The sequence below is a fragment of the Plectropomus leopardus genome, chromosome 19 (genome assembly GCF_008729295.1).
Source record: "Plectropomus leopardus isolate mb chromosome 19, YSFRI_Pleo_2.0, whole genome shotgun sequence".
Taxonomy (NCBI): domain Eukaryota; kingdom Metazoa; phylum Chordata; class Actinopteri; order Perciformes; family Serranidae; genus Plectropomus; species Plectropomus leopardus.
This window is the reverse complement of record NC_056481.1, coordinates 8,683,022-8,709,675: the sequence shown is the minus strand read 5'-3', so window position 1 is coordinate 8,709,675 and position 26,654 is coordinate 8,683,022. Positions and strand designations below refer to the sequence as shown.

At 39.9% G+C, this 26,654-nt stretch overlaps 3 protein-coding genes and 1 long non-coding RNA gene across 5 annotated transcripts; 2 read left to right on the top strand and 2 right to left on the bottom strand.

Moving 5' to 3' along the window:
- Positions 1 to 58: 58 nt before the first annotated feature.
- On the bottom strand, positions 59 to 13,123 carry msh2 (mutS homolog 2 (E. coli)). Its single transcript, XM_042507659.1, has 16 exons — positions 12,772 to 13,123; positions 12,428 to 12,576; positions 10,957 to 11,241; positions 10,050 to 10,196; positions 9,437 to 9,586; positions 8,458 to 8,591; positions 7,797 to 7,996; positions 6,880 to 6,989; positions 5,695 to 5,818; positions 4,058 to 4,208; positions 3,855 to 3,952; positions 3,271 to 3,516; positions 2,134 to 2,338; positions 1,804 to 2,051; positions 513 to 688; positions 59 to 338 (listed from the first exon to the last, which is right to left on the bottom strand). The coding sequence occupies exons 1-16, from the start codon at positions 12,977 to 12,979 to the stop codon at positions 165 to 167; spliced, it is 2,805 nt and encodes a 934-aa protein (XP_042363593.1). The 5' UTR covers positions 12,980 to 13,123; the 3' UTR covers positions 59 to 164.
- Positions 2,287 to 5,781, top strand: LOC121958620. Its single transcript, XR_006106860.1, has 3 exons — positions 2,287 to 2,359; positions 4,142 to 4,250; positions 5,699 to 5,781. It is a non-coding gene; the product is annotated as an uncharacterized LOC121958620 (long non-coding RNA).
- gch2 (GTP cyclohydrolase 2) lies at positions 11,181 to 21,501 on the top strand. The gene is made up of 8 exons (XM_042507664.1): positions 11,181 to 11,352; positions 12,082 to 12,171; positions 17,311 to 17,739; positions 18,958 to 19,067; positions 19,219 to 19,274; positions 19,819 to 19,850; positions 19,971 to 20,055; positions 20,991 to 21,501. Exons 3-8 carry the CDS (start codon positions 17,445 to 17,447, stop codon positions 21,118 to 21,120), a joined length of 708 nt encoding a protein of 235 aa, XP_042363598.1. The 5' UTR covers positions 11,181 to 11,352; positions 12,082 to 12,171; positions 17,311 to 17,444; the 3' UTR covers positions 21,121 to 21,501.
- On the bottom strand, positions 19,668 to 26,405 carry cript (cysteine-rich PDZ-binding protein). Of its 2 annotated transcripts, XM_042507667.1 has the most exons (6): positions 26,273 to 26,405; positions 26,036 to 26,101; positions 25,401 to 25,455; positions 24,995 to 25,098; positions 23,667 to 23,764; positions 19,668 to 19,738 (listed from the first exon to the last, which is right to left on the bottom strand). In XM_042507667.1, exons 1-5 carry the CDS (start codon positions 26,286 to 26,288, stop codon positions 23,700 to 23,702), a joined length of 306 nt encoding a protein of 101 aa, XP_042363601.1. In that variant the 5' UTR covers positions 26,289 to 26,405; the 3' UTR covers positions 19,668 to 19,738; positions 23,667 to 23,699. The 2 variants fall into 2 exon arrangements, with proteins under 2 accessions (XP_042363601.1, XP_042363600.1); XM_042507666.1 differs by lacking the exon at positions 19,668 to 19,738 and having other exon boundaries at positions 23,313 to 23,764.
- Positions 26,406 to 26,654: the final 249 nt, after the last annotated feature.

Sequence of the window (26,654 nt, the reverse complement as noted above, 5' to 3'; positions counted from 1 at the left end):
TTTAAAGTGTGTTTGTGACTGCGTGTTTTTAAAGAAATCTGACTTTGAAAACCTCACAAGCTCATCCACAAACAAATCTTTATTGAAAAACTATACGATATAAGCACTCTAGTGTTAACGATGGTGCAGAAACTTTGACCTTTGTGTTTGTTCTTGTGGAAAAATCAAGCTGTTTTTACAGGAACACGTGAAAGGATCTCTGCGACATACGCGTTGTTTTTGGCGACAAGCTCCCGCTTCATCTTCCTGAGCGTCGCCTTCACCTCTTCCTCACTCATGGTGGCAGCAGGGAGCGACTTTGCCTTCTCCAGGAACTCCTCGATCAGGTTTTCCCCCTCCTGAAAGAGAGGCAGCGCATTATTTGAACTTGAACTATTGCAGTTTTTTGGTAAAAATTTGTATTTTTTAAAATGTTAACACCACAGGACCCTGAAAAAAAACCCTTTTCAACCTCGTGATTTAAAGTACAGAGAGAACCAAGTTGTGATGAGAGCAGGATAACTGAGCCCTACTTGTTTGTCTGTCCGTCGTCTCTTCGCCTCAGGCTCTTCCTCCTGCTCCGACTTCTCGCCTGCAGGTTCCTGGAACTCCTCCAGCTCCTCCGCCTTCTCCTTCGCCATGGCAACCACCGATGGAGGGAAGCAAGCCAACTCGGCCACGTGGATCCCAAAACTCTGGTCGCAGACACCTGAAGGCAAAGTTAGGGTCTAGGTCAGTTTACCTGCCACTCCTCCATACTTCACAGTCACTGTCTTACATCCATATTAGAAATGAAATTTAAACGAACCAAACTGCATTAAAGAAGATGCTTATTTTCGGGTTCATACTTGTTCTGCTAGAAATCCAACATTAAGTCACACATGCATGATAGCAGAACATAGCTTATTTACTGTCTAGTTAAAAAATATCAAAAGAACTTCAATATCTAATCTTACAAAAAATGTTTCAGTTCAAGCAGTTTTCAGTCTATCTACATCTGGTTTCACAAACTTTAACCTAGCCTTGATTGTGTTTTTTAATTAACCAGATTTAACAGACTTTTTATTGCCACATAAATTGAATTTTAAGACCAATTTCAAAATAAAAATTAAAAAGGAACAATTTTAGTTTGCTCACATGTAAAACATGAAATATCTTTGGTCCAGCGAAAAAGTTTAAGAAGAATAAAAAGATTATTTGTGTCAAATTTTTAAAGTGAAACACATTGAAGACAATGAATATAATATATAATCAAAAAAATTACCAACCAGAGAGGGAAAAACGTCCTGCACTTCTGACCGATTTTCTTAGCGATTTTGTGTTTTTCACTTTGCATGTGAGATTCAACTACTTTCCATTCGATTCCCATCGTGCTAATTTTAAGAAAAAAAAGATTTGACTGTGAAATGCCAGAAAAAAACGATTAATAAAATCCTACTTCCCATTTGTGTGCATTTTGAAGACTTTTGAAAGATGAATTTAAGTCATTTTAATACCAATTAGGGCTTTATGTTTAGATTTATAAAAATAATGCCTTTAAGACTCAAAGGATCTGCAGGAACCCTGAGCTTTTGCATAATGTGACCTAAAAAAGTGATATAAGTTTTGCCACCTCCTGCAAACATATAAACTTTTTTGGGATAAATGGGAGTTTTTTTCTCTGAAACTGATGTTCCCATTACATGTATTTATATTTGCAATTTCAATTTGTATAATTTGATGGTTAATGGAAACCTGCCCAGCGTAACAAAATCTATATCTGACAGAAAATGAGGAATAATAGGTCCCCCTTTATGTGTGTGTGTCTGTGTTTTGTGCGCTGACCCGGTTTGACTCTGTACAGCATGGTGAGCGTGTTTTGGGAGGTCAGAGCTGTGACGTGCAGGTTGTGGACGGCGGGCTGCTGCGCTGCCAGCGCCGTCAGCTCGTGGAAGTGGGTGGCAAACACACAGAAGCAGCTGATTTTGGAGGCGATGTGCTCGCTGATGGCCCAGGCCAGACCGAAGCCGTCATATGTGGACGTCCCTCTGCCGAGCTCGTCGATTATGATGAGCGAGTTCTCTGTGGCCGAGCTGGAGGGACAGAATGAGTGATGAGAGGAGGCTTGCGTGACATCTTTGTAGACATACAACGAGCTAATGCGTCTTTTCTTACCGCAGGATGGCAGCTGTCTCCAGCATCTCGGACATAAAGGTGGACACACCTTTCACCTGGCTGTCTCCTGCTCCCACCCTGGCCAGGACGCTGTCAATCACACTAAGCTCCGCCTTCTCACATGGCACAAAGCAGCCGATCTGAGCCATCAGAGCGATCACGCCCACCTGACGGATGAAAGTTGACTTGCCGCCCATGTTTGGTCCTACGGAGGAGGAGGAGTGAGGTGGGTTTTGTCTCGTGTCCTCATTCACAGACAGCAGCAACTGTTTACTTCCAGAAACGGAACTACAATTTTTCACACTCCTGTTTGTTTTTGCAGTATTTAAAGAAGCGTGTAGATATTGCAAATTGTGACATTTACAGATTAAAATCTGACAGCTGCGACTGTCACAAACAAGAAAACACAGCTTTTCTAAATCGTTTTGTATTTACTTAATCTTATACTTATACTTTAATCGATGGGAAGCAGACATGCAGTGTGGGAAAAGGAAGACTGAAAACTCCAGGATGTCTTTCTTCTAAATAGTGTGAAAACATTAAAATATCGTGAGAGGGGTCAATCGTAGTGATTAAACTACAGATAATTTCCACCCGAATCTGCAACTTCGCTTGGCTTTAGGCACATTTTCAGCTCAATGTTAAGCTGTCTGAGACAACAGATGAACATAGTGGCACATTGAGCCACTAAAAAGCAGTATTCTTAAATTCTTAAAAAGTCCCATATCCACTCCAGGGTCCTACAGCTTGAGTCTAGTGGAATTTAAGACTTTTTTTCTCAAGGTTAGGGAGGAATTTATTGTATTTTTCAGATATTTTTTGTAACATAAAACATAACTCTTTGCTGGTGTTAATGCAAGAGGCATTCAGTAAATTATTATAAATTAATATTTATTTTATTATATTTATTTTTTTTCAAAGTTACCTATTATTTTGATCTTTTGCAATGCAATGCCAAAAAAAGGATTCATAAAAATTCATCTCCAAAGTCCAAGCATTTTTAAGACATTCAAAAGATTGATTTAAGACATTTTAATGCCAATCAAGATTTTTTTTTTTAAATGCCTTTTAATATTTTTTTAAGGATCTGCAGGAACCCTGCCACTCCTTTTTGCATAGCTTATTTTTCTCTTTCACCTGTTATGATATAGAAGTTCTTTTCTCCCTGCACGAAGGTGATGTCGTTGGGTATGAAGGCAGTGTCCGCGTCCGTCTCCATGCAGGGGTGTCTGGCCTGCTTCAGCTCCAAACGCCTGCAGCCGTCCGTCAGCAGCCGGGGACGAACATACGGCACGGGAGCCGAGACGGATGCCACAGCAAAACTGGCCACTGCGTCCAGCTGCGCTATCACATCGCTCAGAGTCTGGAGAGGATCCACGTAACCTGGTGGATCCAAAAATTTGACAGTTTAAGTGAATTATCAAATATACAAGAGACAGCAGCATGTGCTCCAAAATCTTAAATGTCTGACTTAAGAATGCCATCTGACCCCAATCTCATCGATTAACTCGATTAATTTAAAACGATTCAAGCACTATATGCTTACAGCTTCCTGACCTTTGTGGAAAATGAGAAAAATCAATTACTAAATGTTACAAAAGACAAACTAAATGCATTTAGCAGATAATCATTTCCACGTAAATCACTTCTAACTACTTGATTTTTCTCTGTCGGTCAAATCTGATGAGATGCAGTCGGCAGCATGTGATGACGTTCCTCACCTGAAGCGATGTTTATGATCTCTTTGACGATGGCATTCTGGGCCTCCTCGTACTCCTCCCTGTTCTTGGTGTACTCCTCGTTCAGGCAGCTCAGGTTACTGCAGACATGTGAAAGAGCACATGCAGGACAGCAGACCGTCAGTTGACAGAAAGAGCGCCGTTATCCGAGTCGGAGGCTGGGTGTGCGACACAGTGGACCCGACCTGTTTGTGAAGCGCACTCCGTTCTTCTGAACGTCCAGCGTGGTGAATTTCTTGTTGTTCCTCAGACTCTTCTCCTCCTTGCAGGTGACACGCAGGTAAAAGCCCAGCATGGCGTTTGACTCCAGCTTCACCGTCTTACCAGCGTCCAGACCTGAAACAAAAAGTTACAGCAATGACTTCGAACAACGTCCAGGTATAAAACTAGATATACGGCCGTGTGGTTTCGTGCCTCCGCGCGCCAGTCGACACGTACGGTTTACACCCGTGTCTGAGAAAACATGTAAACACACACATCTTCTCTGCAGCACAAAAGATTTTCACAACCAGCAATGTTTTAAGGTGGATTCCTGAGTTATGGCCAAAAACACAGTCTTGACCTTGACCTTTTTTTTGTATTATTTTTTGGGCTTTTTATGCCTTTATTCCATATGACAGGTTAAGCAAAAAAGGGAGAGAGAGAGGGGGTGGCATGCAGCAAAGGGCCAAAGCCGGAATCGAACCCGTGGCCGCTGTAGCATATGGGGCACCCGCTCCATCTACTGAGCCACCGGGTGCCACGACCTTGACCTTTGACCACCAGATTCTTGTCAGTTCATTCTTGACTCCAAGTGGACGTTTTTGTGCCAACTTGAGAAATCTCCCTCCCATCTTCAGGTATAGCACTCATGAAAATAAGACAGATGCAAGGTCACAGTGACCTTGACCTTTGAACTTCAAATTATAATCAGTAGCACTGGACCAAAATATTTAGATATTCGTTAATTGGGTAGGTATTCGGTTTTCAATATAGGCATTCGGGTATCTTCAGTGTTTGTTTTCTTGCTGCTGCGCCTGTCACACACACACACTATCAGATACACACTGTCAGACACACAGTGACAGGGATGAGGACACACAGTGACAGGGATGAGGACACTTACCCTTTCAGACTCACAGTGAAATTTAACAGACTAATTAGTAATTAATAAGTATCACAGATATTGTATTCACGAGAACCAGAGTCGTGTAAGGACAGACATCTGACCACCAAATCGAATCAGTTGATCCTCGTGTCCAAGTGGACGTTTGTACCAAATTTGAGGAATCCCCTCGCAGTGTTCCTGAAATAAGATGCTCAAGAGAATGGGACGGACACGTAATCGTAAGGCCTCTGGCCACAGCGTGGAGGCAAAAAAAGGAAACACTAAATGATTTCAGTTTGACTTTTGAATTCTATCATGTATGAAGTTAATAATGTCACCGTTTTTCCAAATAAAGATGTGCAATCAGTCAAAATTTCTAAACTGACTTTCAGATGAACTATAACGTGATGACATGAACATCTTGTAGTCATTTTTCCAAAGGCTGTTCTCTCAAATTAGAAGAAATTTTAACTCTAAACTGCAAAATGAAAGAATCATTATATTCAAGTTTTTTTTGACATTGTCTGATTTTTAATCCCAATCTTTCCACTGGAGCGATCTGTAGAATTTACTGTCGTTGTAGCACATGATGACAGCGTGGTGTAACTGACTTGATCTGGCGTTTTCATCTCACGAAAATCTTAAAATCGAATCAGCAGATGCGTGCATGCAGTCACTTTCAGTGAACTAACAGATTTGTCTCGGTGTTTGTTGTGTGTTTGTGTGTGTGATCACCTAGTTCCCTGGCAGCGCAGTTCAGCACCGCCTGCATGCTCTTCTCCAGCGTGTCCATCTTCTCTCTCAGCTCACTCAAAACCGGATCAAACGACGCCTTCACCAGGAACTCGTGATGGTCGATCTACAGGTGACCCACAACACGAAGAGGAGACAGGTAAACAATGCGTACAAATGATCGGATTTAAAAAGTAATGGGCCTCATTCACCAACTATTATTGAGAAGAAATTTCTTCCTAAAACCCTCTTATGCAGTTTTCAAGAAGTTTCTGACATTCGCAATTTATTATCTTGATTGTTTTACAAAAAGCATTATAGCCTTTTAAAATAAACACAACACTAAAACTTCACATCAGTTTGTTAATGTGACCCAAACCATGTAATGATTACTGATTGATAATGCTAGTAAATATTCAGGGTTCCCATGCATTTTTACACATGAATTTTCAAAACTTTTCAGTAGAAAATATCATTTAAAATAAATATCCTGTATTTCTACACCACCTGCACTAGTCTGGATTAGTTAGATTGAGGGTGTGGAGAACAGCGTAGTTACTGTGTGGACTCTGTATGAGAAAGTAATAGAATACTCATAATAATCGGGTGGACTTGACCATTAGCCCCCTAACTAAAGTTATTACTTATTGATAGTTACTGATCTATTATGATGGTTAGATATGAAAAGTAGTAGTAGTAGTAGTAGTAGTAGTAGTAGTAGTAGTAGTAGTAGTAGTCAAACTCATTGTTTCCCAAATAACTCACAAAAGGCTCACAAAGCCCCCTTTTGAGCAAAAGTAACTGTATACCTATTAAAAAAATTACAGAGGTCCGCACACTGTATTAAAAGCTCTTAGTTATTTTATTTTTGCAACATTTTGACTCAACAGAGATATTTGTCGGGCATTTTCATATCCAAATCAAATCCATAGGAAAATGCCTGACAAAGATTTCTGTTAGATTGAAATGTTGCGCAAATAAAAATCATTATTGGGAGCTTTTCACTGCGGATCTCCTGTTTGATTCATCATCAGAAGAAAACACGTGTACACAAATCTGCCGCTTCAGAACATGTCTGAAATCAGACGAAGATTTATTTTAGAACAGTTTTAAGAAAGGAGGATATTGGTGAATGAGGCCCAATATTCTTACACTGTAGATGAGTAAAGAAAACGCAGTAACAAAGACCTGGTTCATGTCCAGAGTGGTTTCAATCATCTCCTGGTACTTTAGGAAGTCCGACTGAAGATCTCTGAGAGGAGAGAGGAACACCGCCTCCAGCAGAACCTGGTAGCTACCTGCGACACACACACAAGAGATCAAAACAGGTATGCACGGGCGATAAATAAATGTGATGTGATTGTATTGATGCAGGCTACCATATTAATGCATATTAATGCCAAATGCTCATAATAATAAGAATCAGAGACAGCATCACAACTATTTTCCAAATACAGGATTATTTTGCATCATGTTGACAGAAGGTTGTGACCCAAACAATATCCAGTTAGTTCAGCCGTCCTGTTTAGTATCAACTCTTCTGTTGTGTTTGTGTGGCCGTAAACATAAAAGAATGGCTTTTGTTTTTTTTTTTTGCAAAGGCCAATTTGAGCTTGAAATTGAATATATAAGCTCTTAACAGTTCACTCTGATAGATAAATCTGAATTAAAACAAAACACTATTTGCAAATTCACACAACACATTTACAAAATCAGTGAAAACGAAACCAGTAACAAGAATTATAAACTAAATAACTACAAGTATATTTTGAGTTGGGATCCGTTACTGCCTCCCTTACTCAGGAGAGACTCAGCAGCCACATTTTTTCTATTAACTTCTGAGTAGTCATTACACCAGGAGCTTATTGTCACCACGATTAGAGGGATTAAAGTCACAAAAATCTCAACTATAATCAAGTATCTTCAGGCACTTTGCAAGAGGATTAAGAAGCTGTCAAATCTGCAGTAACTATATAATAATCATTCCTGCAAGGCGAAACATTCCCGCACAACAGATCTAGCATCTTGTTGAATAAACACCCATAAACCGGCACCACAGTGTGGAGTTTATGCAAACACTGTGATAACTTCAGCTTTGTGTGTACCTGAGTATTTCTCCAGGGCGGTGATGAGGGCAGGGATCTGGCTCACAGCCTGGTAGACGCGGTAGCAGTCCTGCAGCGTCGCAGAGTGACGGTGGAACTTCTTTGCCAGACGGTGAAGATCAGGAAACCGCCGCAGCAAGTCCTCCTGACAGGTCTGTCTCAGCTCTGAGTCGCACACGAAGCTCTCCACCAGGTCTAACCTATAAACACACACACACACAAACAAGCCAAGATTATCCATGAAATTAGTTCCAGGGTCCTGGATTAAAAATCTGCTAACATCTGTCTCTTGTATTTAACTGGAAATGCTACAATTAGCATCCATCCCCAAGACAAATTACTCCACAGTAATCATGGGTATTTAACAGCTCCAGCTCCAACATCATCCCAAATTTGTGGGCACTTAGAGACTGAAGTCAGACATACATATATATATATATATATATAAATATATAAAAGTAACTATCGAAACATTTTCACTGGCCTCCATGCTGCTTTCTACTGTTTGCTGACCTGTTTTATGGCAACACAAAAGAAAAGAAAAAAAAAGATATTTGTCTACTAAAGGAGTCGATCGCCTGTTTTTAGCAGGTTATATGTAGTAATGTTGATGGGAAAATATTCCTCAGGACATCTCTGGACGGTTTGTTTCCATTATTACCTTTCCTCTATTTTGGTTTTGTCCATGAGTGGTTGTTTGATCCACTGGTTGACCAGCCGCTGACCCTGCGGCGTACGACACTTATTTAGCAAACCGGCCAATGAATGAGCTCCGCTGGTATCGTCGGGCGATCCCTGGAGGAGACAATTCAAATAAAAACATTTAACATGTTGTCATGATAACTATCCTGGCTTATGTGACACGTTACTTCTCAGACACTGTCCTGATAGTGTTTATTCTCCGACACCAATTCTAATTATTTCAATTGTGTTTCTTAGAGGTCAAATGTTTGTCAGGGGGGCCGCTCACAGTGTGTCAACAGCCATGAGCCTCGGCCTGCCGCCATGAGAAGACACTGGTAAGTGCTGAGTGAGACTCAGTTGCATCCCACTTTATTCTCCTGCGACCGGACATTAACCAGAAGGCTTAGTAGAGAAAAAGCTCTCTGTCCAGGTCCGGCCAGCCTCGCCTTAATGCCAGCTCTCCTCCCTCATCGTCCGGTGCTTTTGGTTTTGTTTCTCCCCTCTGGTCTGACTGGCGGTTCGACATATGCTGTTGGTGGTGATCCTCTCGCTGTTTGTTACATTCAGTCCAAAACCCACACAACTTTTCCCGATGTCAATAAGTGCGTCTTTATCGTAGAAAAGTCGTATCTCATCGTAAGGGGCCATGGTGTCGATAAAATAGAAAAATATAGAAAAAAAGCAGCAAGGATTTGAAGAGCTACTATCTGCTGCATCTACATGCGCTGCTCTCATTGTTGTTTAGTTTGGAGATTGATAGATAAGAGATTTTTAAATGCCAATTAAATAACATTTTGGAGCAGGAAAAAGCAGATACATTAATCTGCCGACATCACCCCCTGCTAACAGCACTACAGCCCTGGACCAGCTGTGAAATGGCCCTTTAGTTTATTCACACTGCAACGGTTAATTGGGGGGAAAATGTGAGCTCCTATGACCTGGTCTCTGTCACTGACCTGGAACAGGTTTAGAGCCCTCACGGCAGCGTTGTCCAGCCTCATGTACTGACCCAGGTCCAGAGCGGTCAGACTGAAGGAGTTAAAGTTGGACTCGTCAGAGAGCAGTTCAAGAAAACGCACCACCGCAGCCAAGCATGACATGGCCACCTGTGAACGGAAATCACACACAGACAAACATTATTCTGATGTTGATTATAAACGCAGCAGAAGGGCATAAAAAGGGTAACTTCCAGTCCAGTTTTTTTATAGATATTATCACACAACCTCTGTGTTTGGTGAAGTATTGTAGAAAATTTGTGGTGGAATGTGATAAGTGACAGACGTGGCAGATTCGCACAGGATTAAAAGAACAAAAAAGGAGCATTTTAGCAGCTTAGGGCAGCCTGTGAAATGGTTTTCAATGCCTCCTCAACGCCTCAAGCAACTAACGCCAGGTTCACTGGACTCAGAGGCGCCCCGATGCGTCAAATGTACTGCAGCCGTCCATCAGCAGCCGCCTGACCGTTCATACCAGGTGTGCATTTCTCCGCATCGGTAAGCAAGCGATTCTGCTTCTCTGCTGTTAACACTTCTCTGAGGTGTCGGGGCGGCGGCTCTTTGTTTTATTCACCTGCTTGTCCAGCTCAGGCAGAGTGTTGCTCGCCACAGTTTCTCCTCTCTTGGCCCTCAGCAGCCTGTTGAGATCCTGGACCATGTCCTTGCTACTGAACTCTGCTCTCTTCCTGTCAGAGACCAGCACGCCGCCACGCTCTACCACCTGCACAAACACAAAATAACAAAATCAATTTATTCACACTAAGTTACCGAATCAAAAAAAAAAAAACAACCAATAACGAAGATCTATACGGAATATCTAACTCTCTGAAACCCGGATCAGCTTCTGTGTTATGTTCAGTTACCTTTCACGAGCATTTAAACCTCTGAAAACAGAGCAAATGGGTTTCTTTTGAAAAGATGGCTAAAAAGACAACAAGCAACTTTGCAAAAGATGTCCTACGAATGGCAGGAAATTAAGAAAAGTTGACAAGAAAATGAACTGAAAATTAGTTTTAAAAAAATCAATAAATAAAAACAGTGAGACAAAGAGAAAGGGAAATTATTATTAGAAATGTATTATTTCATATAATTACATTTTAAGCACTTTTTTCAAGCCTTTTATTTGTTTTTGTTTGTTTAGGGTTGTTTTTTTTTTTTTTACCTTTTTTCTTGTTCTTTGGGTGTGTGTTAATTTTCCAGAAATTACTTTTAACTTATTCCTAATTCCTTGCTACTTTGGGGTAATTTCCTGTCAAGTTGTTCATTGCCTTCCTCCCATGTCTTTGAAAGAGACTGAATCAATCTGCTCAGGTTTTAAAGGGTTAACTGTATTTTTTTTGAGAGCATTAAACTTAGAATAAGTTGAATGATTTTCCAAGAAGACATTGAGTGATTTAGTGCTTCTTTGTGTTGTTTTGGGGATTATTGATCATAAAGTGATAAACTTGTTTCTTTCAGATGGAGAACAGGTGCTGACGTACCTCCCGTAGTTTACTGCCGTCAGCGTTGCTTTCGCCCTGAGCCAGGAGACACTCTTTGGGGCTGATTTGGACAAGAAGGGACTCCAGGTTGGAGAATATCTCATTGTCCGGGAATTCGCACACTCCCATCGTCCTCTGGGCTGCGTCCACATAGCCAACACCGACCACCCGCTGACCGTCTGCTCCCATGGCAAACCGCACGGCTACCACTCCTGCACAACCCACGGCTCCGGTCCCACCGCCAAACAGGATCTCCTCAAACTGAGTCAAGTTTCCTGGAGAGGCCTGAGACAGGAGGAGGGAGTCAGATGGACAACAGTCAAAAGACGATCCTTTCTTTTATTGGTTCATCTAGACGTGCAAAAACAGCAGAAACCCCTCTGCCCACCTATGAATGTAAGTCAAACATTTACTCTCTTTTATCTGTTTTTTTATCTCTAACACCCGCTGAGGGAAATTTCTGTCTCTTTAGCTGCCAAAAGCTTCACTATGTTCACCAGCTGAAAACAGCTGCTGCTGCGATCAATAATGACACCATGAGAGTGACCCAAAACTGGCATGATAATACCAGTATAATTATTAATATAAGAAAAATTCATAGCGTGATAATGGCAATATTTCAATTGTTGACATGATGACCGCAGACCTTACATATGGCAACAGCTAGTTTCCTCTCAGTCTATTTGAATTAAAAGATGCTCAGAGTTTATTGTGGGATTTTTTCCCAGTGAAAACAGAATTAAACTGTGTAATGTGTTTTTCTAGATCCATACATAAATAAAATCAGTGTAGCACAAAAGAATGATTTACAGTAAGCTACAGAGCATCCACAAACACATAATTCATAATGGAGGACTGGTACAGTGAAAATAGGACAACATGTTTTGTTAGAGTCATTTCTGGCGAGCCTTTATAATTTCCCCTTTTTTTGAGTCACTTGAATGCATCACCTGACGTGCATCTCGGGGTCAGCTCATTAAAGGCAGGTGTGCTAACTTAATCCGTCTTCAGTCGCCGTGAGTTTAGTTAAACCTTAGTTTTACTGTTTAATTGATTGTTTTGAACTTTGTTTAAGGCTTATTTGGGGGAACGTTTTTCTTTTTTTATTTCGTTTGAACCCGACAGTTAGATAAATCAGTTCAGCCTCACCTAGCATATCTCCTCACATCCTGCAAACTAATGGATACACGAAGCACCCTGGATCCTCAAAAAACTGTGAGTACAACCCAAAACAGCGAGTTAGTCGTGTCTGTTTCAACTTCATTTACAGGCCGCAACATGTCTCATCACGACGCTGAAGTTAGCCTCCGATTCAGCAAAGGATGTTAGACGTTTCAAGAAAAGCCTCAGCGCCTTCATCACAGTAGGAGGTGCGAATAAACGAGAAACGGTTGTCAAATTTTGCAAATTTAATCCCCCTGAATCGGAAGCGACGAATCGGAAGCTGACTTCAGTGTCAACACATTATTACCTTGTACTCGAGCTTCCAGTCGTGCTCTTTGCTGCTCTTGCTGTGATTTTTGTACACTTCCACTCTGTACTGCCTCACCAACAGCAAGTCTCTCACAAAAGCCTCAAAGTTCAGCTTGCTCAGGACCACACTCTCCAACTTGCGACTGCCTGTAGACCAACACACACATTAATATCAAAAACATGTTTGCTTTTCCTGCAAAGCAGCATGCAAATCCTAGCACTACTGCGGCTATCAGATGCATTTAGCTTAGCTCGCTGCTCATCTAATCCGTTAAATGCGTCAACAGCCTGCCACCAGTTTGCAAGCTTGAGTGTTTGCAGAGCTACAGAGGCTAACGTCACCTGAGCCCAAATATTTGATGACCCCATTCGTCTTGAAAACTTCCTTCGCCGCGAATATGGCGTCTTTTCCGTGAACGGTGTAGTAGTCGTTACGATCAAATATCCTGAAAGTAGTGTCCGGTTTCTCCGGCATGGAGAAGATGAAGTTTAGGAAGCCATGCTCGGCTGCACTGTCCATGGACAGGTTCTGTTTCGGCTGCACCGCCATGCTGGAATCTCCCGCCACCGCTCAGGCCAAACAGGAAACTACGTCACTCTTGGTCTTCTTTTTGTGATTATTGGCGGTTCGCACTTCAACGTAAAAGCTTAATACCGCCGCCCACTGTAGCGAAGTGTGTTGATTTATGGCATTAAAGCAGAATAAGGTCATCATATTATGAGGAAGAAAAAGTCAGAATATTACGAGAATAAAGTCATAGTTTTACGAGAAAAAAGTTGAAACTTAATGACAGTAAATTTGTGATATTACAAGAGTAAAATCAGTATTTTACAAGAAAAAGGTCTTCATTTTATGAGATTAAAGTTGTTGAATACAGTCGCAATATTATATGATAAACAATCCTAGTATTGTGAGAAAATAATCGTAATTTTATGACAAAAAGTTGTAATGTTACAAGAAAAATATATTACAATAATAAAGAAGTCTTTGTTTACGAGAAAGAGGATTTTATATTTTGTCTTGCAAAACTAAGATTTAATATTATTCTCATAATATTAAGACTTTTTTTCTCATAATGTAACAACTTTATTCTAAAGTCTAAAAAAAAATATTTTTCTTCAGCGTGGCCCTAAAACTCAATCAAATTGGTTATTAAAAAAACCAAACAAATGAGCCAAACCTAACTGTCTTTAAGTGAAAATGTTTTAAACATTTCACTGCTCCTAAAAGCAGCAGTCAACATGTGTTTGCTGCAGCCTTGATATTAGTTCTCCATTGAAGCATGTGTGCTAACTGTATGATAATACTGCCATTGTGAGGGGAGGACAAATGCTTGTATAGCAGCCTGTAATGTACTGAAAGTCAAGCTAGGGGCTGTTTAAAATCAGTCTGAGGCATTTGTGTGATCTCCATGGGGGACTGGGGGTCACTGCCTTGCTTTGATTTTACCCATTCTCTAACTGGGAATGATGGTGGGTTGTTGGCAGCTGCAGAAGAAGCAGATATTGTGTACGTGATGTATAATTGCAGGAAATTAGTTTTAAATTGCATTTTTTCTGAGGGAGTACCCGAGAGTGAGAGTGAGAGTGAGAGGACTGACTGAAAGTTACGCCCTTGGTCTGAGGGCCACGATTGGCCCTGGACTTTGGACATGCATTAAATCAAATCATCTTAATATTAAGTGTTAAAAACAGATCAATAATTAACGGTATGTCAAATATGTAAAATGTGCTCAACATCTTCCTGAGTTTGAAAGACTTTTTTCCTCAAGGACACAATGTTGTTATTGTGACGTGTCCCTCTGGCTGAGGCCAAACCACCTTTTCTTACCTTTTATCCTCTATACCTTTGTATTTATTTACTTAAAAACAGCTTTTTGGGGATTTACAACCCATGATAGCATACTGTAAAAACCTGCAGCCTTGACATAACAGGTGACTGGTTATAAACACACTATCAAATATTCCCATAAAACAATATACAAATTAAAATATGAAATAGTCAATTGCTGTTGGCTTTTTTTAACGTGATGATAGGCATAAAATTACACATTATTTTTTTTCTTGTTTTCAGTGTATGTGGTAGCTACAACATGATATTTTCACATTACATTTATAGTGAAATGCTATTATTTATCTACTTTAAAAAAAAAAAAAAAGCTGGTGTATGTAGGGAAAGTTGAGGGAAAGTCCGAATAGTCACAAAGGCTCAGATTTCTCTGTTCTGCTGATTTAAGGGTTAAACAAAACATGCCTGCTTGTGAGAATATGTAAGAATCAGCTGCCTATTTCCAGGATTTGTAAAAAACACACGCAGCTATGAAGTTTCCAAGAAACTGCATTTCTAATGTTATCAGCTGCAGGCCGTGTAATGTTATTATCCTGTTTCTAGAGCAAGAGATCACACTTTTTCCATTGTCCACTACCGAAATGTGGCGTCCACGTCTGTGCGTTTGATTTATTGAGAATGGGGTAACTTTACAAAGAAACTGTGACATAAAAAAATGGGGTTTGGATATGCTTGTGTTACCACAAATGATCGTGTGTATCATATCATCTCACCAGGATGTTGGCAAATTTAACGGAGGATGTTCTTTCCCAGCCTTCTGATCCCAAATAATAGACTACATCACGATCTGAGTTCACCGAATTTCCCCTCCAGAGGACCAATAAAGGCGTCCGAGCATTTAAATTCCAGTGCAGTATTTTTCTAATTTCTTAGTTCTCTTATCTCACAGACCTCAAAAGCCTGGCAGCAAACTCATTTTTTCATTCATTTTTCTGCATGTAAGGGAAAGCTCCAACCCAAATTTGTCTCCTGATCCTAAATTTTCCTAAGTGAGTTAGGATTAATTCAGTTCAAAGACTTCAGGCACAACAGAAACCCTTTGAAAACTGAGCTGACTGGATTTCTTTCAAAAACATGTTTGGTTTTTTTTTTTTACAAGAAAGTTACCTGAAATTTAGCAAACAAAAAAAGTAAAAAAAAAAAAAACATAACAAACACACAACAAAATATTAAATGATTACACTACATCCTCCCGACCTTCCTGTAGTATTCTGCCATGCTTTCTATATAATTCAGTACATTTCTGGAGACTTTTACTGTAAAATATGGCTCTTAAAATATTTTCAAATGACAGAAATCACTTTTCCAAATTAAAGATTTGTTGCTTTTCATCTGGAATATCTCTTGGTTTGGAATTTTAAATTTTGTGTCTCCTCGTGGTAGTTTTGTGTCTCTTACACGTAATTCGCGTCATTTTTTTGGTCGTTTTGTGTCTTTGTAGTTAAACTGTGTCTCTTTGCAGTTCCTTTGCATCTCTTTGGCGTTTTTAGTCTCTTTAATACCGCATGCCTGCATTAGGCTTTAAATGTATTGTCTGTGGCTTAACGACACATTTCTTATGGACATATGGCTTCACAGCTGTGAAATTGCATTTATGGAAGTTGAACAGGAGACATAATTGACCTGTAAATGCACAGAAATCATGTCTGAGCTCCCCGTGAAGTCATGAGCCTGCTGTGAGCGAGACGTCCGTGTGCTTTAAGAAAGATAATCAGAATGAATTAATGGAGATGGATATGAAACACAATGTGTACCTTAATGTAGTGTCTATGTGTTCGGTTTATCGAGAATAGGATGACTTTACCGAGAAACTGTGTGAAAATGTTTAAAACGTTTTTCACAGGGTATCATCTTTTCGCCTGTATTTCGGCAAGTAAACAATCTATGTTTTTCCCAGCTATCTGGTTCCAAATAGGCCAGGACATCTCACCAAATCTTGACAAATTTCCCCTCTGAGGGTTGTTATGGCGTACCATATCGTATCGTATGAATGAACGAATTTGATTTCAGGTCAGCAATGTATCCTACTTTCCAGCGCACTATTCTTCTTATTCTTCTCACCTGGCAGACCTTAAATCTGGCAGCAAATGCAGCATTCATTCACTCATGAACAAAGTGAGCAGGCGTTTTCTTCTCTTCATGTAAGGGAACATTTCCACCCAAATTCTGTCTCCTGATCCTAAATTGTCCTTAGTCAGATAGGATCCATTGAATTTGAATACTCACGGCCACAACATTAAAAATGTCATGCAGTTTATTCTTTGATCGTTTCTTTGACAAACTTAAGATCTCATGTAGTCCTTCACTTCTAAATTCTGACAAATGGAAAAATGTTGAATCTTAATTATATTGCATTCAACTGGCAAAATCAGTTTGCTTCCTCTGGATTCGGAGGAGGTCATCCATATTTTTCAGCAGTTTCCCCTCTTAATCTTATCTGTCAACAGTTTTAATTTGAAATACTTTCTACTAAACAAAAAGTCCTGTGAGGTCGCACTCTGAATATTGAGAAGACAGTAAATCATCTTTTGTGGTCAGTTGCAGCCCCAACATGAAACTAAACAGTCTCTATTATACCTGCATGGTCTTACATACATTATGAAAATGACTAGAACAGCAGTAAAATACAAGTACGAACAGAACTTACATGTGTTTTTTCCCTCTTTAATACCGCATGCCTGCATTAGGCTTTAAATGTATTGTCTGTGGCTTAACGACACATTTCTTATGGACATATGGCTTCACACAGCTGTGAAATTGCATTAATGGAAGTTAAACAGGAGACATTATTGACCTGTAAATGCACAGAAATCATGTCTGAGCTCCCCGTGAAGTCATGAGCCTGCTGTGAGCGAGACGTCCGTGTGCTTTCTAATGAAGAAAGTTAATCAGAACTAATGCATGGGGACGGATATGATGCACTATGTGTCAAATGATGAGCAAAACTCGGCTGCACGCTCTGCTCGGGTTGGGAGGGAGGAGGGTTGCTCTGGTTGATGCTGCTGACATTTAATCTGCTGACGAAACTGAAGGTTTGACCAATGATGCGCACGCGGCGCTGGAGTTTCGGCTTTATAAACTCGGTGAGCACCGGGAGCAGGGTTACCAGACCTGCAGAGGATCTCGTCTGTGCACCTCTTCCTCCAGAGTCAGAAAACGCTCCGACATGAACGGCCACTGCAACGCAAAGGTCAACGACACCGCGGAGGATTTCCACCTCACCAAGGGCTTCAGCGACCTCATCATAGACAGCAAAAGCAAGTCCGCAGTGCGTCGCAAGCACGAGACGTCCCGCAAAGAGGATGAGGACAACTCCCGCTTACCTGCGCTCGAGGCTGCCTACACGAGCATCCTGCGGGAGCTCGGAGAGGACACGGACCGGCAGGGGCTGTTACGCACGCCGCTGCGCGCCGCCAAAGCCATGCAGTTCCTCACCAAGGGCTACCACGAGACCATCGACGGTGAGTCTACCTAATCACACCTGTGGGATTTTCTCGGGAGGAAGTACTGTAACTTAATTCCTTGTTTTCTTATCTTAGTGTCAATAAATAATTAAATAATTAAATAATAAAATAATTCTTTAATAGTGTTTAGTTTAGGAGTGTATTTACTTTTTTGTTTTTTTGCAGCAGGTAGTTCCGGCTTCACAAATGTGAAGCCTTTATAGTGTAGGAGCCAATCATGCAATTACTTGTGTAAATGATTTTGTTTACATGCTTATTTATTTGATTATTTTGGTGAAGTAGTCAGGTCGTATGGGTAGGTGATATAAATCACAGGTGAACAGGAAGTGATGTGACGTAGGTGGTGGGAACACACGTTCTTACCGATTACCGATTAGGGTAATCACAAGTGTGAAGGCATTAAACAAGCTGGATTTATTTTAATTTTTATGTCATCTTCACGGCAGGTAATTTATGCTTTATTATTTTAAAATAAATGGGAACGTCACCCAAAGAGCAATTATTCTGGACATTTGTTTTATTGGATGCAAGTGACTTAAAGTTTGATCATTGGGACCTTAGTCACTACAGGTGGTTTTTCAAGCATGGGCGTAGTTTTTGTTTTCCAGCATTAAGGGGGACACACATGAAGGGGGAGGATCAGAAAAACCTGAGTGCCAAACACTGAATTTACTGCATTAAAACTTGTGCTTTTTCTGCAACAATTTGTGGATGAAATGTCTTTTAATTTAATCAAAGTAAAAGTCCTTTGCCACTTTAATGTTTTGTAGACTGAATCTAGGGATGCTCTATATTGGAGTCTTTGCTGATATCTGATATGCTGATATATAACAACTTATTTGGCCTACAACTGATATTGATATAAATGTATCCACTTTTTCCTAATATTACTGATCGTCAAGTGGAATTAACATCATATTATGCAAACTCTGTTCATGATGGTGCAGCAGCAGTTCAGCATTTATAATATTCATTGTGCAAAATAAGAAAATATTTAGTAAAGAATACTAAGAAACCTACTTACCCCCCCCAAACTACGCCTATGTTCCCATGCTCCTCTTTGAGAAATACTGTGAATATATTTAGATAACTGGTGGGACAAAACAGGACATTTAAAAATGTCATTTTAATGGAAATTTTCTACAATGTCCTTAAAGCTTTGAAGTGCATTACATAAGTGGATTTTTTTGTAAGTGTGTCTGTTTGTGCCCTCAGACATCCTAAATAACGCCATATTTGATGAAGACCATGATGAGATGGTGATTGTGAAGAACATTGACATGTTTTCGCTGTGTGAACATCACCTGGTGCCCTTTTTTGGCAAGGTAAAGCTTTGTGTGTGTGAGGGGGTAATTTCAAGGCGTGCACGTGGATTGTTTGAGCTGAAACCAATAAATAATCATTATATTGCAAGGCCAGCTTTGAGCTGCTAATATTGACCATTCTTTGCTCTCGTTGGCCGTCCTCTCTCTCCAGGTTCACATCGGGTATATTCCCAACAAAAAAGTGGTGGGACTGAGCAAGCTGGCAAGGTAACACACACATTATACTCTCCTGCTGCCACTGTGGCTGTATGTTTCTGGTGTTAGTGCTGGGTGGCTGCGTTCTTCTGTTATTCCAGCGCATTGACCTGGAGGATTAAGTCTAAGCCCAGCGGCCATCATCTAGTCCCCTCATCAAGCACACTCACAGACACAGGTCTGAACTCTATCCGCTCTCGAGCCATGAGAAAATCCCGTCGGACCTGTGGGAATCACCAGTTATTATCACAGCCTCTCTGTCTGGCTCTTCTTCCTTTCCTAAAATATCACACCATCTCTGAACACACAAACCCAAAATAACAGTAACAGAGTCACCGAGTTTTTTGGACAAGCTTAACGTTGTTGAATCTTTCACGAAATATTCAGAGAGTTCTGTAGGGTGAATCATTCACAGATGAAGGGTCTGTACAGTTGGATGGCCGGAGCGGAGGTCAGGGGGGGCAGGGACTGATTCTCTGTGAAAAATCAAAAAAATAATCATTATTGTCCGTGATCTTTAATCAGTCCTCTTTGCTTGTCCTCTGGTTTCTTAAAGGATTGTGGAGATTTTCAGCCGGAGGCTTCAAGGTACGCAAATGATGAAATATTCATAGGATTAGCATGTCATCTCAGCACTTTTCCTCTTATTTACCCCAAATTTTGAATGCAGTTTGGTATAAACATGTCCCATTGTTTTGTCTCTTTCAGTTCAAGAGCGTCTGACCAAGCAGATTGCAATGGGAATATTAGAGGCTCTGCAGCCAAAAGGTGTAGCTGTGGTTATTGAAGCAGCGTAAGTACACTTGATCACCGTCAGCATCATCTGTCTGATTTTAAAGGAGCGGCGTGTAAGTGTACGGGCATTTAGCGGCATTTAGCAGCGAGGACTGCAGATTGCAACCAGCTAAAACTTCACCAGGTTAAATTCTTTCAGGTTTTCACCCGGAGCCGAATTTGCGCAGAGGTCTCTTTCTCTTCAAAACTAACACACCTGGTGATTAAAACTTTTAAAAACACAGAAAAAAACAATTTCATGTAACAAATCTGTGTTTCACCGATGCTGTTTAGCATGTGCTAGGCCATTAGCCTAGCAGCTGCAAATGTGTGCTTAGCTTTTTTTTTGTCTAATCACTTAACATCAAGGCGTTTAAGAAGGTTTTACCGGGAGACGAATTATCCATAAAGGTCTGTCCCTCTCCTAAAAAAAAAAGGGAACCTGTCATTTAAACTGGTAAAACGCGGAATAAAGCAGTTTTAGTATTAAAAATCTGTGGTTTTCCAACACTCTAACTGTGAAAAAGCTGCTAACTGTGGTAGCTGACGCAAAACCGCGAATGCCCGTCTTAAGTCAGTGTTTGGTTTGTCTGTTCTGGGCTACTTCAAACATGGCGGTGCAACATGGCGATCTGCATGGACGAGGACACGCTAGATATAAACAGCTTATTCTAAAGTGACCAAAACAACGATTCTTGTTTCAGGTGACTATACACTAAAGAAATCTTACTTATTTAATCATATTCAACTTCTGCTGATATATCCCCCTAAATCCTAAACACAGGACTTTAAAGCTGATCTACTAACTCACAGGTAAAAAATATAAAAAGGTCACATTTCTTTTAAGTGAGATGATGGTGGAGTTCCCCTTTAAAACACATTATTTAGGTCAAAGACTTATCCTAATCAAATGCTGCTGCTGTAAATACGTTGTGTGTATGTGTTTGTTTGCAGGCACATGTGCATGGTCATGCGTGGTGTCCAGAAGATGAACAGTCGCACAGTGACGAGCACTATGCTGGGAATTTACCTGGAGGATCCCAAAACCCGGGAGGAGTTCCTGACTCTTTCACAGAATGACTAACACACGTCGGTCGCTCCTCAGGCTTCGGTACACAGTAGCACATGAAAGCTCCAGAGTAACATTTGATCCGCGTCTGACTTGTAACAAAACGTACAAACCAACAGCAGGAAACATGAAGCTGCTGTTTGACGCAGGATCCGAGCCAACTCTAGAGCTCAAACCTCAGTACACTGAAGCCTGATAGATTTCAGTCCTGCTGCAGAAATCCATCACTGTGAACTTTATAGGAAATAGAAGCCTCATATTCTTGGTGCCTTCGGTAGATATTTTTCGGTTTTATACTGCAATATTATTGTTATAAAGTAAACCTAATGATGTTTTAACATGCTAGTGCTTTTAATGATAAGTTTTTCCCTTTTTTTTCTTTCATGGGAATTTCATTGGTGCTTTTACAAAGTGGTACTCTTTACTTTATTATTTAGAATCCACTGACCTTAAGAAACTCATTTATGGATACATTTATAAAGTCTTTGTAATATGTATATTTCTCAAATACAAATGATTATGTCTGTAGTCCAAAGAGTATAATGAAATATGTATTGAATAATTGTTTTGGTTTCACAAATGATTACTGTAGTATGTATTTACAGTTTTTTTTTTTTGCTTAAATAAAATGATAGAAACATTATGAACGTTTTCAGACTTACTTTGTGGGTTTCAATTACGGACAACAGCCGAGGCAAACTTTCAATGTGGTTTTTGTTTCATGAAATAAAGTAGAACAGACACTGACAGTGTCTCTATTTCATATGACATATTCATTCTAATACATTTTTAGTGAGTAGTGTTTTCACACTGGAAAAAAATAAGAATATTAAATACAGCTTTTAATGTTAGCAGTTCTGTGGAGCTAAGCTGTACACAGAGGTGCAAACGTTAGTATGACAACATGCTTCAAATAATAAAGCTGGTACTTTGTAGGTATAACGTTTACACGGTTTAAACCTTGTAATGTTTAAAACAATGTTCTGGAGCCCAGTAGCTCAGCTGGTAGAGCGGGCACCCCATGTACAGAGGCTGCAGAGGCCGTAGGTTCAATACCAGCCTCGGCCCTTTGCTGCATGTCATCCTACCTCTCTCTCCCTTGTCAAAATGTCGTAAAATCCAAGAAATATTCTAAAATCAGAGAAATGTCCTTAAGTCTGACAGATGCCCTTAAGTCTAAGAAATGCTTTAAAATCCTGGAAACATCCTAAAACCCTAGAAATGTCCTGAAATCAGAAATCCCAAAATCCTAGGCATGTCCTAAATCCTAGAAATATTCTAAAATTTGAGAAATATCCCAAAATCCTAGAAATGTCCTAAAATCAGAGACACGTCCTAAAATCCTAGAAATGTCCTAAAATCAGAGACACGTCCTAAAATCCTCGATCCGAGATTTCAGAGAAATGCTTGTTGATGCAAGACAAATTTCTGTGAAAACAGACAATAAAGTATCATCTTAATTTAGAAAAATTTCCTAAAATCCTAGAAATATGTGTTTGGGCAAGTTGAGCATCCTTGCTTTAGTGACAATAACCGCTCAAAGTGAGGATTTTGGGGGGCTAAAGATGCTTATGTTTGGCAAGGTTGACTGTGTAACGGCTATAAACAGATATTAAAGTGATGTCCCTGAATGCATCACAACACAGAATAACAGGAGCAAAAGAGCAGTGATGTCATAAATAAACCAGAGGATCCACAATTATAGAGCAAGTTATGGTTATATTCACTTGTAACCAAGGTAGCCTTTTTATTTATTTTTTTACATCAGATCATTTTATCTACTGGTAACTCTGCTAAACTGGTGTGAACGTCTGATCATGCTACATCCCCTCGTTACCTGCTGCATATCACATGTGTTAGCTGGAGGCTGAGGCCGCGTTTGTGCTGTGCTACAAGAGCGTAAATTAATAAGAGTCATAAAAACAAGTGTGCGCACATGTGGCTGAAGGCCTCAGGGAGAGCACGGCCTTTAAATATCAAAAGGGGGAACCTGTCGTCAGACAACCTGTGAACTATAACCTTTATCTCTGACAGCAATGGAGGAGGGGTCACGCTTGACAGCGCAGCATGCAGGTTTCCAAATATGATTATGTAAGAGTAAACCAATTATTGCAGGCATACAGGACAAATATGGCTATGTTGTGCGTAAGAGGCTAAAATTGTACCTTTTATGGCTCCAGGCAGAGGTAGAAAATAATCCGCTCAAATGTCATTCATACTGAATGGTTTAATTCACTCAAAAATGCAACACTTGATATATTACATACAGAAATCAACTTTTTAAAAAGCAAAGTATTGAATTTAAAATATACAAAAAATCTAGAACAGGTGATGACTGGTGGGGTATTTAGATACAACAGTGCTTCTCTGTGTACGGCCACTGTAATAGTTCTAGTGGCATTATATGCTATTCAGTAATAAGAGGACAAAGCCAGCTCCAAATCTCTCTTTTCCACAAAGGTGAGAAGAAAATCAACAAAAGAGGACAGGACATTTTTAAAACATACTGAAATTATGGCAAACAAACACCAGTCTCATCCTCATATCAGTCCACACCTCACCCGTTTAACTGTTGTCTGACTGTCATGCTGTTATCACACAGACGTCTGTTTGTAGTTCTTGGTGTCCAAAACCTTCTTTCCACACATTGCACAGATTCCTGATGACACAAAAAGAGAAAAAAAATCAACAAAATATCAGAATTCATGTAGAGAAAGGCACAATATCAGGAGCAGGTGCTGCACTTTTTGTGTTATGTATTATGTAACAACCATACAAACATGTTTACTGGCTTATGCTTCTTAACTAACTAAATGCATGCTATAGTTGTCGTTTTTTGTATCTTTGCAGGCAGATACTGGTTTCTTTTGCACAGTGCAAAAAAGCTGCTGCATCATATTTTGGAAAGTTGCATAAGACTGTATTCATTTTTGTCAATGTTTAACCTACAATAACTGATTTTTTTTGTTTGTTTCTCTGTGGAAGGGGAAATAACATTCGTGTTAGCAGTGTCCACCTGATGAGTCAAATATTCACCCTGTGTTTTTTGCATAGATGCATAATAATAAGTAGATACTGGACACCAAGATGGTGCCTATTCATTACAATGAAGTTGCAAGTCTGGCACATGCGCCCAAAAAATACCTTTCTAGCTTTGGTATTAACTTTTGCTGCACTGCACTGCATCTGCACAACAGTGTTTCTCCCGCTGGCCCCACATGCAAGTAAATAGTAAAAAGGCAAAAAAAAAAAAAGCTCTTCATCAGTCTCCAAGTGGACAAAATTTGAGGAAATTTCCTCCCGCTGTTCTTAAGATATAACATTCTCACGAATGGCACTTTTGGACAGACAACCCAAAAATGTAATGCCACAGCTACTGCCAGCACAGATGCATTAAAGGCATGTTTTCTCACAAACCTCTGGTTGGTATCGAACCATGCAAATACAGTAGCTTCAGTAACAGTATTTGTTTCCAAAAATAATGTCCAACCTCATCTGGATAATCCAGACTCTCTTTGTTAACAGCTTTCAGAGGAACTACTTTCTGCTGAAGAAATTAGTACCTGATCACAGTGATGTGTGTGGATTTTACAGGCTGACTGAGGAACTAAAATCTCAGGCATAACTTAGCTTTTTTTTTTCCAATTTTGGTGACCCAACTATTAAATGTGATCTGTTTGTTACAAGAGATGATACCAACATGTTCAGACTCTGAATTAGTACTCTAAGTGAAGAAACTGTGTGCAGTCTTTTCTATAGAAAGGATGCTCCCTTTTCAGGCTTGTTCCTCCTTCAGTGACTTTGATCAGAAAACATATTTTCCCGCATTGTTTTTGTTTCACATGTTCAAAAATCTCAAACGCAATACTGTGGGAGAGTGAGTTTATACCTTTCTTGTAGGCACAGCCCTGACAGTAGTGTGATCCAGACTGATGGACTGAGCTCTTGCAGATTCTGCACGTAGCGAAGCCCGTCTTGCTGTATGGGTCAAACCTGAGAGAAAGATGCATTAAAGATGCATAAATAGAGACGTACCAAAACGTGTTATAGCTACGCTAGAAACAAAGGTCACTAAATGTTAATGTGCAACAATCAAAAGGGAACAAATTTACCTGCTTAAGACGAATGTGCAACAATCAGAGGGAAAACATTTACAAGCTAAATATTAATGTGCAACCACCACAGGCAAAACATTTACGAGCTAACTGTTACTGTGCAACATTCAGATTGAACCGATAAAAACTACTTTTGAGAGATGATGACGATTCAAAGTCTGGCTTTAGTGAGCTACTCACCTGGCTTTCTTAGACGTCAGGATCTTGTTTTCGTTTAGCTTACGGCCACCACCCTCTGGACAAGAGAAGGAGCTCAATTAAAAGTCATCTTTAATTATCATCATCATCATTAAAAGTCAGATTTCTGAACTGTCGGACATAACTATCTAGCAAATGAATACACATTTATACAGATAATTGATATAAAACTAAAAGAGATGTATGATATTGGATTTATTTTGCCAATATTAAATATATGAATACTCATTTGGCTGATAACCTATACTAATATCCACTTTTTTCCTAACCTAGTTTTAGTGATCATCTCCCTGTAGTGGAAATTAACATCATATTACGCAAAAAAGACATCTAATATTTTTGTATGATAAAATTGACTTGATAGTCAGAAAAAAAAGTATTTTGCCTTTTGCCTTTGTTGTTTTTGTCTTTCTTATGTTTTGTTTGCTTTTGCTTTGTGTGCTATTTCCGTGTAAATACATAACTGAATTGGTAAATATGCTTGAGCCATGTGTGGCATAACTGAAAAAAAACGAATTTAACACAGAAAAAGTATCAGATTGTGTATTTTAAATGAGCACAGAAGCAACTGTTACCAACAAAACCACATTTCCACGTAAATCGTGTCTTCAGTTTACCTGTTGTGTTACGAGCTCCATCCTTCCAGGTGTCAGGTGTGATGACTTTCCCAAGCTTCTTCTCGCCTGAAATAACAACACGAGATTTATTAAGAAAAAAAAACATTTAAAAAAATGAAGTCGTAGGTCAGTTAGCTTTCCTGTAGCATTAGCTTCCCAAGACTCCCCAACCTTCACTAACGGCACAAATATAGGTTAGATTTTAAGATAGAAAGCATCTAACAGGGTGATACTTACACTTTTCACAAACCATCTTTCCCCTGTATTTGTTTTAAACCGATGCTTTTTAAAGGTTGGTCAAAACATAGATTTAAAAAAAAGTTAGCTAAATCGTAGCTTGCTCGGTTAATATTTGTAAACTTCCGGTAACTTCTTCCGCTTACCCGTATTTGCAATACATTGATTGGTCATAGCTGTGACGTTCTCAAATTTCATTGGCTAATACTGACGTCCGTCAGAGAAGGTCCCGGTAAAGCTTCACAGGCCTTCTCTGATTGGTCAAAGGACGACTTCCACATCTGTACATCTGTAAGGTTACCTACAAAATAATACTTCCTGCTTGCTGGTAATTTGTCTTCAAAATAAGAGTCCGCTTAAAGTAGCAGTTACTCGTTAGGAA

What these genes read in the sequence shown, in the direction of transcription:
- cript (XM_042507667.1), bottom strand. An exon ending in TGGAGCTCGTAACACAACAG is followed by an intron (nt 25,456 to 26,035) that starts GTAAACTGAAGA and finishes TCTCTTGTCCAG; the next exon opens with AGGGTGGTGGCCGTAAGCTA. An exon ending in GGGCTGTGCCTACAAGAAAG is followed by an intron (nt 23,765 to 24,994) that starts GTATAAACTCAC and finishes TTGTGTCATCAG; the next exon opens with GAATCTGTGCAATGTGTGGA.
- gch2 (XM_042507664.1), top strand. Translation starts at nt 17,445, where the DNA reads ATGAACGGCCACTGCAACGCAAAGGTCAACGACACCGCGGAGGATTTC. An exon ending in CTACCACGAGACCATCGACG is followed by an intron (nt 17,740 to 18,957) that starts GTGAGTCTACCT and finishes TTGTGCCCTCAG; the next exon opens with ACATCCTAAATAACGCCATA. An exon ending in GGACTGAGCAAGCTGGCAAG is followed by an intron (nt 19,275 to 19,818) that starts GTAACACACACA and finishes GGTTTCTTAAAG; the next exon opens with GATTGTGGAGATTTTCAGCC.
- msh2 (XM_042507659.1), bottom strand. Translation starts at nt 12,979, where the DNA reads ATGGCGGTGCAGCCGAAACAGAACCTGTCCATGGACAGTGCAGCCGAG. An exon ending in ACGGCAGTAAACTACGGGAG is followed by an intron (nt 10,197 to 10,956) that starts GTACGTCAGCAC and finishes GTGTTTGTGCAG; the next exon opens with GTGGTAGAGCGTGGCGGCGT. An exon ending in GGGCTCTAAACCTGTTCCAG is followed by an intron (nt 8,592 to 9,436) that starts GTCAGTGACAGA and finishes TGTCTCCTCCAG; the next exon opens with GGATCGCCCGACGATACCAG.